The sequence below is a fragment of the Palaemon carinicauda genome, chromosome 28 (genome assembly GCF_036898095.1).
Source record: "Palaemon carinicauda isolate YSFRI2023 chromosome 28, ASM3689809v2, whole genome shotgun sequence".
Classification (NCBI taxonomy): Eukaryota; Metazoa; Arthropoda; class Malacostraca; order Decapoda; family Palaemonidae; genus Palaemon; species Palaemon carinicauda.
In genome coordinates this window covers 58357035-58378029 of record NC_090752.1, presented here as the reverse complement: position 1 = coordinate 58378029, position 20995 = coordinate 58357035, and the positions used below count along the sequence as shown (strand labels likewise).

The following is a 20995-nucleotide window of genomic DNA, read 5'->3' as shown; positions in this document are numbered from 1 at the left end:
AAGGGTGCTGGTGTATGGTGCGTTTCCCTCTTGCAACATGCATTTAAGCGCTGATAATCCACTGTCCTCCTCGGGTGGCCATCCTTTTTGGCCACTACTACCATTCTGGCGCACCACTCTGTGGCCTCCCCCGGTGGTACTGGCTGGATGATGCCCCTACGTACGTCCTCCTCCAGCTGAGCCTTGACTTCATCTTCCCAGTGCTTTGGGACCGCTGCAGGTGTGTGGCAAGCATAGGGTATGGCCCCGGTGACGAGGTGGATGCGGTGGGGTGGGCCCTCCATAACTGGGAGGGGTGACTTGGAGGTGTTGAAGGTTGTCGCCGAAAAACGTTGGAGTAGCCAATCTTGAAGTAAGGGAACGTTTTCTTCCAGCGGGGGGAATGGTAACACTGTCGGACGTGAGAGATCCACCTCCTCTACTGTATCAACGGTGGCAACACTGGCGAGATGATAGGGGAACGTAGCTGGGACTAGACCCAACTCTTTACACATTGACAACAAGTGAGCAAGTCCTGAACGCGGACATGGTCCTCGTAGAGGACATACCTCCGCCAAGGTGACCTAGAGCGCCATATGTCCTAGAATCATGAATTGATGTGACTTCGACCTTCACATGACCTTGACCTTCACGTGACCTTCAAGTGACCTTGACCTTCACGTGACCTTGACCTTCACATGACCTTGGCTTCAAGTGACCTTGATCTTCAAATGTACTTGACCTTCACGTGACCTTGACCTTCAGGTGACCTTGACCTTCACGTGACCTTGACCTTCACGTGACCTTGACCTTCAAGTGACCTGCTTGACTTTTGACCTTCAAGTGATCTTTGTTCATTTGCCACTGATACTTAATATGACATTGATATAATGCACCAATATGACCTTGACCTTTGACCTTTATAAATTTGAACATCACCCATGGGTTGCGCCTGGACTAGGACTTCCCTGTTGGCTTATGCAAAAGTCAGTGCTTTATTTCTGTCTCTTGATATGGCCACTTATGTCATAGTGACACCAGTGACCCCTGTGACCTTGACCTTGGGGTGACCTTGACCAAAATTTAATCAGTTCTTCCATACACATTGGGGAACTACTTGGCCAAGTTTGAAGTGATTCCGTGTAGAAATGTGGCCTCTACGTTGTCCACAGACAGACAGACAAACAGAGAAACAAACAAACAAACAAACAAACAAACCGAACCGAAAACATAACCTCCTGGCGGAGGTAATGACAAGTATAAATTTGTTGCAGAATTCACGAAGAAAATCTCCTGCATAGAGGATCGACCATTTAATGATACACAACACTTAGTTGCCCCTAAACACTTCAAACGAATGCCTGCAACATCTCTCAGCGTCTGCTGCTTTTCAACTTTCGCGGGGTCGAGGTGCAGCAGCTGCAACAGCTCGCTGCCAGCGACGCAAACCTGGGCCCCCGTATCGGCAACGGCGGTGGTGGGTACACACTCCCTCCCCCCCGGCACTGACACTGATACATTCAATAACGGTTGTCCCGCAACGGCGGTAGATGCAATCACTACAGCACTAGATACTTCTGGCAGGACCTTACGTTTGCCCCTACAGCATTTCTTCAAATGCCCCACTTTCTGGCAATTATAACAAGTAACACCTTTGGCCAAACACCAATTCTTATCGGAGTGCGAACTGCCACAGTTGCCGCACCTCGTTGGCGGCGTACGATGCACAGCACGGTGGATAGTGGCGGCTGCACACTCCCCCTCCTCCGTGACATTGGCTGCCTCGACTGGCGGATAACTTGAAATTTGGCGGGAAATTTTCCCGCTCTCACCTACATCCCTAACCGCAGCTTCAAATGCTATGCACTGTGCCCTGAGGGCGTCTACGCTATCATACCTATGATAACTTTGAAAAATTTCTCTTTTAAGCACTAAATTATTCAACCCTACCATCACTTTACGCAATAGCATATATTCAGACAGATCGGAATTACACTGTGGGCACTCGAACTTGCAATCTAGAGCTAACTGAGAACACCTTTGAAAATACACATTGATAGGCTCATCCGTGGCCTGAACATCATTAAAGAATTCGCTCCATAGCACTGCTTGGTTGGATGACCGTAGTACTAGCTTTTCAATGCTATCTAATGCCTCCTTGGGGCTCACACATGACCATTGGGCCGCTGAGAACTTTGCATCTAAAGCTCTCTGTAGAGCTGGCACACACAGAAGACGGATGTGCATGACGGCCTCCAAACTAGGCCACCTGTTCAGGTGTATCCAGCACTCCATAGACCGCCTCCATGTCCTGAACGCCGCTGAAGACATTTCCACATCACACTTCTCAGGAGCTGAAGCATTGGACACACGTGGCACTCTGGCTACCGGCAGGTTAGCCACCTGGGTTTGCAGTGCAATGATAGCTTGTTGCTGGGAGATAATGGTGTCGCGGGCCTGACGAAGTGACGGAGTTGCGATGGCCCTCCTGGAGGGCGTTGCAAGACGAGGTCTAATAGGTGGTGCCATCCTGATCTACGCTCCACAGGCGTAGGTTCATATCTCACTGCGCCATCTTGGGGTTGAGGAAGAAGAGTCGATGACGGTTCATTGTTTAATAATCAGATACCCAGATTACAAGGGCCTGCAATAGGCTCCGCACGTCTTTATAACTGCGCGGGAAAACATATCGTACACACGGATCCCACACTTGCACTACTGTATGTGCTCTCTATTCCGGGCGTCAGTATTCCAAATCCCTGTAAAACCAGGTGCCTTACCCAATCGTCCATTTCTCTCTGCACTGAGTATAACAGGGTTGCAAGATTGCTGCAAGTGTCCGATACAATTCAACATTTACTAGCTGGTTCACTAAGGGTTATAATTATATCATATACACAAAATCTCCATCAGATGTCTCTATGGCACTATAATACAGTAAAACTTTACCGAATCTTTTCATCCTTAAGAAATAACTGTGCTTGTGTATTTAAGTTATTGGCTTGGGTTAAGTGTCTATTTGTAGAAATACGAGATTAAATGTCAAAGGTCCGTTAGTAGGGCTATAAGGTTAGAGATTAAAGGTTTAGTATTAGAGTTATTAGATTCAATTTTGTTGGCAGGGTTATAAAAGTAAAGGTCATGAGAACTAAGGGGATTTTGTTGAAGTGTGCAGAAACATTAATTTTGAATTAGAGAAATATTGCAAACCGTAATTTTTGTTTATTCACATCATAATGAAAGGAATGTCCTGGTCATCTTTGTCATATTTGTAATTGCAAAGGATGATGTATATGCAAACATTTTATCCAGTAATGTTTGACTTAGTGGTAATTTGCAAATACTCAATTTTGTAATAACTTTATTCTATCCAAAGGATTATAAAAGAACATTCAGAGAGTTATATTTTTTATTATGTTTAGGTCCACTCGAGTACTTCACAATTATTAAGGAATAATTTTCAAGCAAATAATTTTTTCTGCCTCTTAGTGAAAATACGTAACCGGTTAGCTACATCCACCTTCCAGGGATCTCGCACATAACAGGCGATGATGTCAGTATCCGTGATATTATGAGTCGCTTTCAGAGTCCATGGATGGACGTCTTTGTAGTCATGAGGTCCAGGTTCCGTGCATTTAGCCGTACTTGTCGAACCTATTATGATTAATAGGGGACCTTCGTACGCGTTGACGTATTTCCTACGTACAAAGAGAGAATCCAAAGGTTTATTGATTATTATTTTGTAGAACATACACGTTTTTATGCATTATCTTTTGCTGATATATATTTCATGGATTTTCATCTTTTTGAAAGACTTTTATAGATTTTGTTTCTATAAGACATAGGAGAAGTCATTTGGTGATATATAAAAGTAAACAAAATGGGACACAGATTGACCATGAAAATTATTATAGATTGTAAGGATATTCAAATGAGTCTGTTGTAGCTCAACATATACTGGTGAGGTTAGAAAAGCTCCAGTCAAAACTAGGAGGATCAAAACTTGGAAGCTGAAGGGAAAGAAGGCAGTAAAGTTTCGAAGTGGAAAGAACTAGGTATGAGATTTATGTAAATGAAACATCAAAATGGCCTGAAGAAATACGGGATGCTATGAAAGAGATTGTAGTGCCAGTAGCACCAATGGTGTGTGGGAGGACAAGTGGTAAATAACAGGGAAAAGAAATATTGTGGTGGATTCAAGAGGTTCAAACAGCTGTGAAAGAAAAAGAGTACCGCCAGAAGAAGGCGGGAAGAATATAATAACTACCAAACTATTGAGGAATATAGATGGGTAAAGCAGAAAAAAGAGAATGGTAGACTAGCAATGGCAAAAGGAGAAGCCAGGAGAAAGTGCCATTGAATGATGGAAACACCAGAGGCAGAAAAGATAATGTTCAAAATTGCAGAAGCAATCATAAAAGATGAAAATTGAAATATCTTAATTGAGGAAGAGAAAGTCAAGAAAAGATGGCAAGACTATTTTTTACAATTGTTAAAACACTGAGAATGAGTGTGAAGAACTGGAAAATGTTCCTTCAGTAGAAGGACCAATAGCAAACAGAGAGAATGAAGTCGAGAATGCTATATGGAAAGGAAAAGCAAGTAAAGCTACAGGAAAATCAGAGATAACAATATAGATTATTAAGACATTGAGAAATCTAGGCAAAGAGTGTGTGCGCACACTTTGAAAAGATCTGGGAAGTAATGCCAAGTGACTGGGGAGATAGTTGGATGGTTAAGTTGTTTAAACGAAAAAGGAGACGCGTTAAACTGTGGGAACTACAGAGGAACAAAGCTTTTGGATCCTGTATTCAAGATACTAGAAAGATTAGTAGAAGGAAGGTTGGTAGAGTTGGTAGATATACATGAACAGCAGTTGGGGTTTGTGAAAGGAAAGAGTGGAGTAGATTCTATCTTTATAGTAAGACCATACCAAAAGAAGCATTTAGAAGGAAACAGGAAAGTTCCATGTATTTTGTGGATCTTGAAAAGGTGCATGACGGTGCCAAGAAGGTTAGTCTATTGGTGTTTAAGAAAGAGAGGAGTATCAGAAAAGTTAGTAAGGTTAATGAGGATGATGTATGAGGGACCAAGAATCATTGTACATACGAAGTATGGGGAGTTTGATGTGTTCTCTGAGGAGGTGGGCCTCCATCAGGGATGTGTTCTGAGTCCATTCTTGTTTTAGTCATTATAGACGCTATGCCATCTGAATTGCGGAACAGCGGAAAATTATGGGAGCTGATGTTTGCAGATGATTTAGTCGTTATAGCAAACATAGAAGAAAATTGCAATTTTAGTATGGAAAAAGATCCCTAGAAAGGAAAGGATTGTAGGTGAACATTGAAAAGACAAAACTAATAATTTACAGTAGAGAAGGACATGAAGAAGTAAACACTCAAGTTGAAGATGTCACAGTGTTAAAACAGAACAATGAGATTAATAACAGAGGAGGGCGGTACTGAGAAAGCAGTGAGACAGAGTGAAAGAAGCATGGCAAAAATGAAGAGAAGTCACGGGAGTTATTTAAGACTAGAAAATACCATTAAAACTCAAAATGAAGATTTTTATAACAGTTATGATGCCACCACTATCATATGGGACAGAAACTTGGCCACTTGAAAAGAAAGGGGAGGTACTGTTAGAAAGAATCGAGATGAGGATGGTGAGACGGATTGCTGGAATATCACAACTGGAAAGGAGGGCGAGTCAAGATATTATTATATTATTAACTGCAAAGCTACAACCCTAGTTGGAAAAGCAGGATGCTATAAGCCCAAGGGCCCCAACAGGGAAACTAGCCCAGTGAGGAAAGAAAACAAGGGAAAATAAAATATTTTAAGAAGAGCAACAACATTGAAATAAATATTTCCTAAGCAAACTATAAAGACATTAACATAACAAGAGGAAGAGAAATAAGATAGAATAGTGTGCCCGAGTGTACCCTCAAGCAAGAGAAGAATGTGTGATATATAATGTAAGGATGGTTAGGGAAGCACATCTAAGATACTATGGCCATTTAATAGGAAGGGAGTAGGTGGAACTGATCAAGCGAGCTTAGAATATATCAGTGATAGGGAGGAGTGTGGGGGAGTCGGCGGATCAGGTGGAGGGATGTGGCGAGGAGGGATATGTGTTGGGTGGGACGGGAGGAAGAAGATGCAAGGAATAGAAATAGGTGGAGAAAGTTAACCCGAGCGGCCAACCCTGCGATATATCGGGACTAATAAGGTTGAAAAAAAATTTTAAAAGTCATTTTTTACAGATTTTAATTTTTGAAAGATGGTTTTCAAAAAGTTTTGTGGATCTTCGTTGTTTTCAAAGGGATATGCTTTTGAATTTTCACATTTTTGACATAAGCTTTTTAAAAACAGATTTCGTGGATTATCATCTTTTTAAAAGACGAAAGTTTTATGTTTATATCATTTTAAAGTACGAAAGTTTTTTTTATCTATCTAAAAGAGGATTTTTTTTTATCTTTTTAAAAGTCACAAGTTTTGTTTTTATCTTTTTAAAAGACAAAAGATTTGTTTCATCTTTTTAAAAGAGGATTTTTTTTATCTTTTTAAAAGAGAATTTTTTTTTATCTTTTTAAAAGAGGATTTTTATTTTATCTTTTTAAAAGCCAAAAGTTTTGTTTTATCTTTTTAAAAGACAAAAGTTTTGTATTATCTTTTTAAAATATAATTTTTTTTTATCTTTTTAAAAGCCAAAAGTTTTATTTCATCTTTTTAAAAGAGGATTTTTTTTATCTTTTTAAGTCACAAGTTTTGTTTTTATCTTTTTAAAAGACAAAAGTTTTGTATTATCTTTTTAAAATATAATTTTTTTTTATCTTTTTAAAAGCCAAAAGTTTTATTTCATCTTTTTAAAAGAGAATTTTTTTTTATCTTTTTAAAAGAGGATTTTTATTTTATCTTTTTAAAAGCCAAAAGTTTTGTTTTATCTTTTTAAAAGAGGATTTTTTTATATTTTCAAAAGCCGAAAGTTTTGTATTATCTTTTTAAAAGACGATTTTTTCTATCTTTTTAAAAGCCGAAAGTTTTGTATTATCTTTTTTAAAAAAAAATTGTTTTCTATCTTTTTAAAAGCCGAAAGTTTTGTTTTTATATCTTTTTAAAAGACAAAAGTTTTGTATTATCTTTTTAAAAGAGATTTTTTTTTATCTTTTTAAAAGCCGAAAGTTTTGTTTTTATATCTTTTTAAAAGACAAAAGTTTTGTATTATCTTTTTAAAAGATAATTTTTTTTTTATCTTTTTAAAAGCCAAAAGTTTTATTTCATCTTTTTAAAAGAGGATTTTTTTTATCTTTTTAAGTCACAAATTTTGTTTTTATCTTTTTAAAAGACAAAAGTTTTGTTTTTTATATCTTTTTAAAAGACAAAAGTTTTGTATTATCTTTTTAAAAGATAATTTTTTTTTATCTTTTTAAAAGCCAAAAGTTTTATTTCATCTTTTTAAAAGAGGATTTTTTTTATCTTTTTAAGTCACAAATTTTGTTTTTATCTTTTTAAAAGACAAAAGTTTTGTTTTTTATATCTTTTTAAAAGACGAAACAAACTTGTATATCTTTTTAAAAGAGAAAAGTTTTGTTTTTATATCTTTTTAAAAGACGAAAGTTTTGTTTTTTATAACTTTTTAAAAGATGAAAGTTTTGTTTTTATATCTTTTTAAAAGACGAAAGTTTTGCTTTCATATCTTTTTAAAAGACGAAAGTTTTGTTTTTATATCCTTTTAAAAGACGAAAGTTTTGTTTTTATATCCTTTTAAAAGACGAAAGTTTTGTTTTTATATCTTTAAAAGACGAAAGTTTTGTTTTTATATCCTTTGAAAAGAAGAAAGTTTTGTTTTTATATCCTTTTAAAAGACGAAAGTTTTGTTTTTATATCTTTTTAAAAGACGAAAGTTTTGTTTTTATATCCTTTGAAAAGACGAATGTTTTGTTTTTATATATTTTTAAAAGACGAAAGTTTTGTTTTTATATCTTTTTAAAAGACGAAAGTTTTGTTTTTATGTCTTTTTAAAAAACGAAAGTTTTGTTTTTATATCTTTTTAAAAGATGAAAGTTTTGTTTTTTATATATTTTTAAAAGACGAAAGTTTTGTTTTTATATCTTTTTAAAAGACGAAAGTTTTGTTTTTATATCTTTTTAAAAGACTAAAGTTTTGTTTTTATATCTTTTGAAAAGACGAAAGTTTTGCTTTCATATCTGTTTAGAAAACGAAAGTTTTGCTTTCATGTCTTCTTAAAAGACGAAAGTTTTGTTTTTAATATCTTTTTAAAAGACGAAAGTTTTGTTTTTATATCTTTTTAAAACACAAAAGTTTTGTTTTTATATCTTTTTAAAAGACGCGTCTCATCATCACGCCTTTCCGGCCCAACACTCACTCACTTAAACACGCGAGCATTGTTGAAATAACAGCACATCAAGGCATGACAATGAGGGACACTGGGAGGGTCATCTTCTGGGTCAACGTAGGTCAGCGGGATGAAAGTGGGCGGTGCATACTTCGAGCTCCACCAATCCCCGTTGATTTCGTAACCCATGACAGACAAACCTGAAATTAGAATAGTGATAAAGCATGAAGGATTGTGATAGCCTACTGGAAACGTTCCTGCCTGGCAATATGCTGGACTGGGGTTCGAATCCCCTACAAGCTCGATAGTTTCTTGTATTGTCTGCAACCTCATCATCCTTGGAAATGGTAGGGCGTTTGGGGGAGTCTATAGGTCTACCTGCTGAGTCCTCAGCTGTCATTGCCTGGCCGTCTTTGGTCCTAGCTTGGGCGGAGAGGGGGATCGGGCGCTGATCATATGCATATATAGTCAATCTCTAGGGCATTGTCCCTTGCCAGTTCCATTCATGAGTGACATTTAAATTGGTAAAGCGCTTGCGTTTTTAACTGCTGATGTACTTTCATTTGCAATTATTGTAAAAATCCTGTTTGTACAAAATAAATTCAACATTAAAATCTCACGGATTTTTTTTTTTTTTTTTTTTGTTAGTTTCTTGAAATTAAAGTTACTTTTATGTTTAATGGAACATAATATTGATTAGTGGGCTAGAATATCAAGCCATTGGAAATCTGATAGAATCAAAGTGACTGGATTTCTTCTTTTAAAATAGATGTTTATGTAATTCAGCGGTCTATTGACATACTAAAAGTCAAAAAGCAGGAAAAATTGTTTGAAAATTCACGTGATTCAAATTGTTTTATGCTGTCAATATTATTGTTATTTACACTTGATATAAATATTTTGCTTTTAATTTGGGATACTTGTTTCATCACATGATCAGAGTAAACCAAGTGTTATTTAATTGATGAATTTTCCCACCAGTTTATTGCAAACTATCCACTTCTGAAATCGAGTCTTGTAAGCATGGAAGGAAATACACAATTTCAGAGCCCAACAGAAAAGCGAGAGGATTTTCCATTCAGTAATATTACGAAAACCACAAAGTCTCTAATCTCGGCAGTCTGTTACTTCAAACTGGAAAAACCTAAAGTACAGTTGGAGACAGGAATACTTGACACGCTGCGCTCTAAATAAGTACACCCTATCACACCCTCACAGCAAGGCGAGTTCTTGTATGTAGTCCAGACACCTCTGCCATCTCTCTCTACAGTGTTTGGTTAGACTACCCACCTCTGCCATCTCTCTCTACGGTGTTTGGTTAGACTACCCACCTCTGCCATCTCTCTCTACGGTGTTTGGTTAGACTACCCACCTCTGCCATCTCTCTCTACGGTGTTTGGTTAGACTACCCACCTCTGCCATCTCTCTCTACGGTGTTTGGTTAGTCTACCCACCTCTGCCATCTCTCTCTACGGTGTTTGGTTAGACTACCCACCTCTGCCATCTCTCTCTACGGTGTTTGGTTAGTCTACCCACCTCTGCCATCTCTCTCTACGGTGTTTGGTTAGACTACCCACCTCTGCCATCTCTCTCTACGGTGTTTGGTTAGTCTACCCACCTCTGCCATCTCTCTCTACAGTGTTTGGTTAGACTACCCACCTCTGCCATCTCTCTCTACGGTGTTTGGTTAGACTACCCACCTCTGCCATCTCTCTCTACGGTGTTTGGTTAGACTACCCACCTCTGCCATCTCTCTCTACGGTGTTTGGTTAGACTACCCACCTCTGCCATCTCTCTCTACGGTGTTTGGTTAGACTACCCACCTCTGCCATCTCTCTCTACAGTGTTTGGTTAGACTACCCACCTCTGCCATCTCTTTCTACGGTGTTTGGTTAGACTACCCACCTCTGCCATCTCTCTCTACAGTGTTTGGTTAGACTACCCACCTCTGCCATCTCTCTCTACGGTGTTTGGTTAGACTACCCACCTCTGCCATCTCTCTCTACAGTGTTTGGTTAGACTACCCACCTCTGCCATCTCTCTCTACAGTGTTTGGTTAGACTACCCACCTCTGCCATCTCTCTCTACAGTGTTTGGTTACTAGACGTACAGTGAGGGTGTGAAACGGTGCGCGTCTTCGGAGCGAAGCATGCCAAGGATTCCTTCGATTCCTAATGAAAGATGAGGGTCGTTCTTCTCCACATGTTTACCTGTTGTGGCTTGGATCAGCCATTCCAAAAGTCCCGTACCGCAACCAACGGAGGCTACTGAAGAAAGCTCTGCCTCGCTCACTTGATTGGCCAAGAAGCGCAGGCAGCAGTGACCAGGACGTACCCACAGTAACAGGGGATCCCAGGGATCCTTTGAGTTCTCTCCGCAGGTGTCACTGCTGCTGCCATTAGCACTGTCAGCTGATCTTCCTACCAAGGATATCACTGCTTCAGCATCACCTGAAATTGAGGAAGATGGCTAAAATAGTAGGAAATGTTTCTGAAATGGAGGTAGTTGGCTAAAAGAGCAGGGAATGTTTCTAAATTGTTGGGAGATGGTTAAAATAGCTGGAAATGTTACTGAAATGGAGGCAATTGGCTAAAAGAGCAGGGAATGTTTCTAAAATGGAGGGAGATGGTTTAAATAGCAGGAAATGTTTCTGAAATGGAGGTAGTTGGCTAAAAGAGCAGGGAATGTTTCTAAAATGGAGGGAGATGGTTAAAATAGCAGGAAATGTTTCTGAAATGGAGGCAGTTGGCTAAACGAGCAGGGAATGTTTCTGAAATAGAGGCAGATGGCTAAAAGAGCAGGAAATGTTTCTGAAATGGAGGCAGTTGGCTAAAAGAGCAGGGAATGTTTCTGAAATAGAGGCAGATAGCTAAAAGAGCAGGAAATGTTTCTAAAATGGAGGCAGTTGGCTAAAAGAGCAGGAAATGTTTCTGAAATAGAGGCAGATGGCTAAAAGAGCAGGAAATGTTTCTGAAATGGAGGCAGTTGGCTAAAAGAGCAGTGAATGTTTCTGAAAAAGAGGCAGATGGCTAAAAGAGCAGGAAATGTTTCTGAAATGGAGGCAGTTGGCTAAAAGAGCATGGAACTTTTCTGAAATGGAGGCAGGTGGCTAAAAGAGCAGGAAATGTTTCTGAAATGGAGGCAGATGGCTAAAATAGCAAGAAATGTTTCTGAAATGGAGACAGTTGGCTAAAGGAGCAGGAAATGGAGGCAGCTGTCTAAAAGAGCCAGAAATTTTTCTGAAATGGAGGCAGATGGCTAAAAGAGCAGGAAAGGTTTCTAAAATGGAGGCAGATGGCTAAAAGAGCAGGAGATGTTTCTGAAATTGAGGCAGATGGCTAAAAGAACAGGAAATATTTCTGAAATTGAGGCAGATGGCTAAAAGAACAGGAAATGTTTCTGAAATAGAGGCAGATGGCTAAAAGAACAGGAAAAGTTTCTGAAATTGAGGCAGATGGCTAAAAGAACAGGAAATGTTTCTGAAATTGAGCCAGATGGCTAAAAGAACAGGAAATGTTTCTGTAATAGAGGCAGTTGGCTAAAAGAGCAGGAAATGTTTCTGTAATTGAGGCATGTGACTAAAAGAGCAGGAAATGTTTCTGAAATTGAGGCATGTGACTAAAAGAGCAGGAAATGTTTCTGTAATAGAGGCAGATGGCTAAAAGAACAGGAAATGTTTCTGAAATAGAGGCAGATGGCTAAAAGAACAGGAAATGTTTCTGAAATTGAGGCAGATGGCTAAAAGAACAGGAAATGTTTATGAAATTGAGGCAGATGGCTAAAAGAAGAGGAAATGTTTATGAAATTGAGGCAGATGGCTAAAAGAGCAGGAAATGTTTCTGAAATAGAGGCAGATGGCTAAAAGAACAGGAAATGTTTCTGAAATAGAGGCAGATGGCTAAAAGAACAGGAAATGTTTCTGAAATTGAGGCAGATGGCTAAAAGAAGAGGAAATGTTTATGAAATTGAGGCCGATGGCTAAAAGAACAAGAAATGTTTCTGAAATAGAGGCAGATGGCTAAAAGAGCAGGAAATGTTTCTGAAATGGAGGCAGTTGGCTAAAAGAGCATGGAACTTTTCTGAAATGGAGGCAGGTGGCTAAAAGAGCAGGAAATGTTTCTGAAATGGAGGCAGATGGCTAAAATAGCAAGAAATGTTTCTGAAATGGAGACAGTTGGCTAAAGGAGCAGGAAATTGAGGCAGCTGTCTAAAAGAGCCAGAAAATTTTCTGAAATGGAGGCAGATGGCTAATAGAGCAGGAAAGGTTTCTAAAATGGAGGCAGATGGCTAAAAGAGCAGGAGATGTTTCTGAAATTGAGGCAGATGGCTAAAAGAACAGGAAATATTTCTGAAATTGAGGCAGATGGCTAAAAGAACAGGAAATGTTTCTGAAATAGAGGCAGATGGCTAAAAGAACAGGAAAAGTTTCTGAAATTGAGGCAGATGGCTAAAAGAACAGGAAATGTTTCTGAAATTGAGCCAGATGGCTAAAAGAACAGGAAATGTTTCTGTAATAGAGGCAGTTGGCTAAAAGAGCAGGAAATGTTTCTGTAATTGAGGCATGTGACTAAAAGAGCAGGGAATGTTTCTGAAATTGAGGCATGTGACTAAAAGAGCAGGAAATGTTTCTGTAATAGAGGCAGATGGCTAAAAGAACAGGAAATGTTTCTGAAATAGAGGCAGATGGCTAAAAGAACAGGAAATGTTTCTGAAATTGAGGCAGATGGCTAAAAGAACAGGAAATGTTTATGAAATTGAGGCAGATGGCTAAAAGAAGAGGAAATGTTTATGAAATTGAGGCAGATGGCTAAAAGAACAGGAAATGTTTCTGAAATAGAGGCAGATGGCTAAAAGAACAGGAAATGTTTCTGAAATAGAGGCAGATGGCTAAAAGAACAGGAAATGTTTTTGAAATTGAGGCAGATGGCTAAAAGAAGAGGAAATGTTTATGAAATTGAGGCAGATGGCTAAAAGAACAAGAAATGTTTCTGAAATAGAGGCAGATGGCTAAAAGAACAGGAAATGTTTCTGTAATAGAGGTAGATGGCTAAAAGAACAGGAAATGTTTCTGTAATAGAGGCAGATGGCTAAAAGAACAGGAAATGTTTCTGTAATAGAGGCAGATGGCTAAAAGAACAGGAAATGTTTCTGTAATAGAGGCAGATGGCTAAAAGAACAGGAAATGTTTCTGAAATAGAGGCAGATGGCTAAAAGAACAGGAAATGTTTCTGAAATAGAGGCAGATGGCTAAAAGAACAGGAAATGTTTCTGAAATTGAGGCAGATGGCTAAAAGAGCAGGAAATGTTTCTGAAATGGAGGCAGATGGCTAAAAGAACAGGAAATGTTTCTGTAATAGAGGCAGATGGCTAAAAGAACAGGAAATGTTTCTGTAATAGAGGCAGATGGCTAAAAGAACAGGAAATGTTTCTGAAATAGAGGCAGATGGCTAAAAGAACAGGAAATGTTTCTGTAATAGAGGCAGATGGCTAAAAGAACAGGAAATGTTTCTGAAATTGAGAAAGATGGCTAAAAGAACAGGAAATGTTTCTGAAATTGAGGCAGATGGCTAAAATAGTAGGAAATGTTTCTGAAATGGAGACAGTTGGCTAAAAGAGGAGGGAATGTTTCTAAAATGGAGGGAGATGGTTAAAATAGCAGGAAATGTTTCTGAAATTGAGGCAGATGGCTAAAAGAGCAGGAAAGGTTTCTAAAATGGAGGCAGATGGCTAAAAGAGCAGGAGATGTTTCTGAAATTGAGGCAGATGGCTAAAAGAACAGGAAGTGTTTCTGAAATAGAGGCAGATGGTTAAAAGAACAGGAAATGTTTCTGAAATAGAGGCACATGGCTAAAAGAACAGGAAATGTTTCTGTAATAGAGGCAGATGGCTAAAAGAACAGGAAATGTTTCTGAAATAGAGGCAGATGGCTAAAAGAACAGGAAAAGTTTCTGAAATTGAGGCAGATGGGTAAAAGGGCAAGAAATGTTTCTAAAATAAAGGCAGTTGGCTAAAAGAGCAGGAAATGTTTCTAAAATGAAGGCAGATGGCTAAAAGAGCAGGAAATGTTTCTGAAATGGAGGCAGATGGATAAGAGAGCTGGAAATGTTTCTGAAATGGAGGCAGATAGTTAAAAGAGCTGGAAATGTTTCTGAAATGGAGGCACATGGATAAGAGTGCAGGATATATTCCTGAAATGGAAGCAGATGGTTAAAAGAACAGGAAATGTTTCTGCAATTGAGACAGATGGCTAAAAAAGCAGGAAATGTTTCTGAAATAGAGACAGATGGCTAAAAGAGCAGGAAATTTTTCTGAGTTTGAGGCAGATAGCTTAAAGAGCAGGAAATGTTTCTGAATTTGAGGCAGATGGCTAAAAAAGCAGGAAATGTTTCTGTAATTGAGGCAGGTGGCTAAAAGAGCAGGAAATGTTTCTGAAATTGAGACTGATGGCTAAAAGAGCAGGAAATGTTGCGGAAATTGAGGCAGATGGCTAAAAGAGCAGGAAATGTTGCTGAAATTGAGGCAGATGGCTAAAAGAGCATGAAATATTGCTGAAATTGAAGGAGGTGGCTAAAAGAGCAGGAAATGTTTCTGAAATTGAGGGAGATGGCTAAAAGAGCAGGAAATGTTTCTGAAATTGAGGCAGATGGCTGAAAGCAGGAAATATTCTTGAAATTAAGAGAGATAGGTAAAAGAGCAGGAAATGTTTCTGAAATAGAGACAGATGGCTAAAAGAGCAGGAAGTGTCTCTGAAAATGAGGCAGATGGCTGAAAGAGCTGTAAATATTTCTAAAATTGAGACAGATTGCTATAAGAGCAGGAAATGTGTATGAAATTGAGCAGATGGCTAAAAGAGCAGAAAATGTTTCTGCAATTGAAGCAGATGGCTGAAAGAGCTGAAAATATTTCTGAAGTTGAGGCAGATGGCTAAAAGAGCAGAAAATATTTATGAAATTGAGGCAGATGGCTGAAAGAGCTGAAAATATTTCTGAAATTGAGACATGGCTGAAAGAGCAGGAAATTTTTCTGAAATTGAGGCAGATGGCTAAAAGAGCTGGAAATATATCTGAAATTGAGACATGGCTGAAAGAGCAGGTAATGTTTCTGAAATTGAGGCAGATGTTTACAAGAGTAGGAAATATTTTGGAAATTGAGGCAGATGGCTAAAATAGAAGGAAATATTTCTGAAATTGAAGCAGATGGCTGAAAGAGCAGGATATATTTTCTAAACAGGCTGATGGCTAAAAGAGCAGGGAATATTTCTGAAATTAAGACAGATTGCTAAAATAGAAGGAAATACTTCCTGAATTGAGGCAGATGGCTAAGAGAACGGGAAATATTTCTTAAGTTGAGGCAGATGGCTAATATAGAAGGAAATATTTCTGAAATTTTAGCAGGTGGCTAAAAGAGCAGGATATAATTTTTGAGACTGAGGTAGATGGCTGAAAGAGCAGGAAATATTTCTGAGATTGGAGCAGATGGTTAGAAGAGCAGGACATGCTTCTCAAAAGGAAGCAGATTTCTTAAAGAATGGGAATATTTCTGTAATTGGGGCACGGCTAAACGAGCAGGAAATATTTCTGATATTCGGGCATCAAAATGGCTTAAATAGCAGGATATATTTCTGAAATAAAGGCGGATGGCTAAAAGAGCAGGAAATACTTCTGAAATTGAGCTAGAGGGCTTAAAGAGGGGGGAATATTTCTGAAATTGGAGCAGAATGGTAAAAAGCAGATTTTTTGTGCGAAATTAAGCAGATAGCTATGAGAGCAGGAAATGTTTCTGAAATTGTGGCATACGACTAAAACACCAGGAAATATTTCTGAAATTGAGGCAGATGGCCATAAGAACAGGATATATTTCTGAAATTAAGCAGATGGCTATTAGAGCAGGAAATATTTCTTAAATTGTGGCAGATGGCCATGAGAACAGGATATATTTCTGAAATCAGACAGATGGCTATAAGAGCAGAAAATGATTCTTAAAATGAGCAGATGGCCTAAAGAACAGGAAATATATCCGAGGGGTTAAATAATAAGAATATTGAGATATCTTTATCCTCCATGGCAGGGTATCCTTTTTCAAACGATATCTCTACCTTTATTATAATAGGCCCAAACTCTTTTGCATATGGTCGACAGCAGGGTTTGGCAGAGGGCGTCGTCAGCGATGTCATCTTCCTGGCGTGTTGGGTCTGCTTGTCCCTCAATGCATGTGAAGTTCATTCCTCTATAAAAAAGTGAAATAGTTTACCTCTCAGACAGGAAGTTTTTGTAGCTAGTGTAGGCGACCCGTCAAAAATGACGGCTAAATGTTTAGATAGGTATGCACATACGCGGACACGTACCTCTTTCTCACCAGGGTATGACTATTTTCTTACCTTCTTGCCCGAAGTACGGGGAGATCTGAGCGTGACTGTAAAGATTTATATATATATATATATATATATATATATATATATATATATATATATATATATATATATATATATATATATATATATATATATATATATATATATATATATATATATTATCTAAGTGGCCAGATACTTGCTCTATCATATATAGGGAATTGTTATTAATATCATTATAATTATTGTTGTTATTATTATTATTGTTGTTGTTTTTTATAATATATATTAGTTCTCAAGACAATTGATGTTATTTCGAAGGCAAAAAGTATCACAAAGATATCATTATAATTAACACTTAAAAACATTAATATTAAGGTAGATGAATGTATACAACATAGAGAGCAAAACCGAGGAAGGAAGAGACTTTCAAAGTTTCTCTGAAAATAATCCTCCTAAAATCATAATGGAACACACTCGATGAATGAGGGAAGAGGTAGCCTCGTGGGTGTTACACAATTAAGATTGAATCTTGTAATTGGAACTAGATATTTAACAAATTATTGAGATTATCGCAATTTATCCTAGAATCCTAAACTTTGACGGAAAACGGGAATACCTATGGAAGCGTTTGACAGAAAACGGGAACTGACAAGGGGGTGTTTATTAAAAGTTTTTATTTTTTCTTTTAAATGTCACAAGCCTTCCCTCTCTCACACGCTTTATAAGTATCACCTGACTCACTTGAGCATGGACTATCGCCAAAGATGTCATCACTTATTCGATTTATCCCACATCCACACACCCCCAACTTTGAACCATCTCTTGAAAGAAATTCCGATCTGTTGCCAATACTGTTGCCTCATGATTAAGTGTTCTTGGGTGACTAATATGTGAAACGCGTATATCTATTATATATATATATATATATATATATATATATATATATATATATATATATATATATATATATATATATATAATGACAAGCAAAAGTTAATTTACAATGCAAAGTTTAATTACAGTGCGTGACGTCTTGCAAAATTTAATTACAATGAGTGGCTTCTTGCAAAGTTTAGTTGCAATGCGTGGCGTTTTGGAAAGTCAATTTACAATGCGTGGCGTCTTGGAAAGTTTAATTACAATGTGAGACGTGTTTCGAAGTTTTATTACAATGCGTGGCGTCTTGCAGAATTTAATTACAATGTATGGTGTCTTGCAAAGTTTATTTACAATGCGTGGCGTCGTGCAAAGTTTAATTACAATGCGTGGATTCTTGCAAAATTTAATTACAATGTGTGACGTCTTGCCAAGTTTAATTACAATGTGTGGCATCTTGTAAAGCTTAATTACAATGCGTGGCATCTTGCAAAGTTTAATTACAGTGGTGGTGTCTTGCAAAGTTTAATTACAATGCGTGGTGTCTTGCAAAGTTTAATTAAGATGCTGACATCTTGCAAAATTTAAAATATGTGGCGTCTTGCAAAGTCTAATTACAATGCTGGTGTCTTGCAAAATTTTATTACAGTGAGTGGCGTCTTGCAAAGTTTGATTACAATGTGTGGCATTTTGCAAAGTTAATTTACAATGTGTGGCGTGTTTCAAAGTTTAATTACCATGTGTGGCATCTTGCAAAGTTTAAATTCAATGCTTGGCGTCTTACAAAGTTTAGTTACAATATGTGGCATCTTGCAAAGTTTAATTACCATGTGTGGCATCTTGCAAAGTTTAATTACATGTGGCATCTTGCAAAGTTTAATTACAACATGTGGCATCATGCAAAGTTTATTACAGTGCGGGGCATCTTGCAAAGTTTAATTACAATGTGTGGTGTCTTGCAAAGTTAATTTATAATGGTGGCGTCTTGCAAAGTTTAATTACAAAGCATGACGTCTTGCAAAGTTTAATTACAAAGCGTGGCGTCTTGCAAAGTTTAATTATAAAGCCTGGCGTCTTGCAAAGTTTAATTATAAAGGTGGCGTCTTGCAAAGTTAATTTACAACGCGTGACGTCTTGCAAAGTTTTAAATACAATGGTGGCGTCTTGTAAAGTGTAATTACAACGCGTGGCGTCTTGCAAAGTTTTAATTGCAATGCGTGGCGTCTTGCAAAGTTTTAATTGCAATGCGTGGCGTCTTTCAAAGTTTAATTACAGAGTGTGGCGTTAATTTACAACGCGTGGCGTCTTGCAAAGTTTTAATTGCAATGCGTGGCGTCTTTCAAAGTTTAATTACAGAGTGTGGCGTTAATTTACAACGCGTGGCGTCTTGCAAAGTTTTAATTGCAATGCGTGGCGTCTTTCAAAGTTTAATTACAGAGTGTGGCGTTAATTTACAACGCGTGGCGTCTTGCAAAGTTTAATTACAATGCGTGGCGTCTGGCAGATCTCATTTTACGGGCTGCCAACCCAAGAGCCCGCCTCTTACATAAGGTAGGGCAATCTAAATCGAGCAAACGAACGAAGCTCTCATTTTATATTTATCACCTGCTGCCAATTAACTACGGACCACCACTAAAACTCTCATTCATCCCCCCTCCCCACCTTTCAGTTACAAGGCTCTACCCTCCCCACTGACTGCCTGTGGTTTCCCTGGCTATTCGTAAGTGGAAAATAACTATTTTATATTTTTTAAAGAAATTTCTGTCACCAGATGTTTTGACGCTTCATTGAACGGCCTTTCATATGTTCTCGCCTTGTGTGTGTTCCATCAAAACACACTGGCTTAGTTTAGATTACATTAAAACACATTGATCCAGTTTAGATCTATGCCTAAGGCCTATATATATATATATATATATATATATATATATATATATATATATATATATATATATATATATATATATATATATCATAGTATCGTAAACTTAAAAAGAGACCCCCTTTTCATAATTTTTTTTTCTAATGACTAATATTCGTGTATTTTACGATAAATTAAAATGTATTGTTTAAAAGCTAACGAATGATTTATAATAAACGCCTGAGAAGCGAATAACTATTCAGACTCTGCCCACAAAATGATTGAAACGTTTGAGCTCAGCTGTTTACCTATTAAGGCAAGATTTGATTATATAATTAGTCTTTTGAATTATATTACGACAAAGAAACTACATAATATGAAGTTTTTTAAAATATCTTATATAGCAATCTATCTCCGTAGATAGGCCTATAAGCATGAAGGAACATGGGATAATATTTATGAACAGACCCAAATTTTATCGTAAATACATATATTGGAAAACTGAATTTCGAACGATTGACGTCGAAAATTAAACGAGATGCGAAAATGGCGAAAATTTCATGAAAGAGTTTGATTAGTTTATAAAAAAAAATGTGAAGATTTTTTAAACTTAAACATCCAACAAAATATGGTACTGTACTCAGCTGAGGAACTGAAATTCTAAAAAATGAAAATTCTTAAAATTTTTGCTTTTAATTCTTGGAAACAAGGATATATAGAACTAATGGAGGGTGCTCCAAATGCTATTGAAAGAAGCTCTTCTAGAAGAAGGACACTAAAGTCAAACCAATATTCTCTAGTCTTGGGTAGTGTCATAGCCTCTGTACCATGGTCTTCCACTGTCTTGGGTTAGAGTTCTCTTACTTGAGGGTACACTCGGGCACACTATTCTGTCTTATTTCTTTGGCACACTATCCTATCTTATTTCTCTTCCGCTGTTTGATTTTCTGAAGTTTTTATATTCTATACATGAAAGATTTGTTTTAATGCTGTTACTGTTCTTAAGATGTTTATTTTATTGCTCATTATTTCTTTAGTAGTTTATTTAGTATTTTTCTTTCCTTACTGGGCTATTTCTCCCTTGTTTTGGAACCCTTGGACTTATAAGCATCCTGCTTCTCCCACTAGAGTTGCAGCTATAATAATAATAATAATAATAATAATAATAATAATAATAATAATAATAATAATAATAATAGAGCTAGCAGCTGAAGTAATGTATGAGAGATACATTTTAAATGATTATACGTAGTTTCTTATATTTAGAAAAATACATGCTTAGCAAAATGTTTGGTGGTATAGTGAACTGAATTTAGTAGTATTGGGTTTCTGAACTTAAATATTAAAAAAATATTAAAGATACGAAGGACGTTATTTAAAAAAAAAAAAAAAAAAAGTGATTCATGCATTCTAGCGTCTCTCTCCTAATCACTGCCGACGAAGCTACAGGTACGAACTGTGGATGTTACAGATGCTTATACAGGTGGGATCTTCATGAAGGACGAGGTATCAGCTGTTGTCCTTGTCCTTGTCCTTGTCCTTGAACCTTAAATCCTTAAAGGACCTGT

At 37.4% G+C, this 20995-nt stretch overlaps 1 protein-coding gene across 2 annotated transcripts in view; it reads right to left on the bottom strand.

Moving 5' to 3' along the window:
* Positions 1-3407: 3407 nt before the first annotated feature.
* Positions 3408-20995, bottom strand: part of LOC137622058 (uncharacterized) — a 17975-nt gene continuing 387 nt past the window's right edge. Inside the window, exons 1-5 of one of the 2 annotated variants that reach the window (XM_068352536.1) lie at positions 20885-20964; positions 16433-16563; positions 10548-10787; positions 8372-8537; positions 3408-3677 (exon numbers count right to left, since the gene is read on the bottom strand). In XM_068352536.1, coding sequence (XP_068208637.1) covers positions 3440-3677; positions 8372-8537; positions 10548-10787; positions 16433-16559 — 771 coding nt within the window. In that variant the 5' untranslated portion in view covers positions 16560-16563; positions 20885-20964 and the 3' untranslated portion in view covers positions 3408-3439. Of the gene's footprint in view, positions 3678-8371; positions 8538-10547; positions 10788-16432; positions 16564-20884; positions 20965-20995 lie in introns of those variants that run through there. The other variant, XM_068352535.1, reaches the window with a different exon arrangement.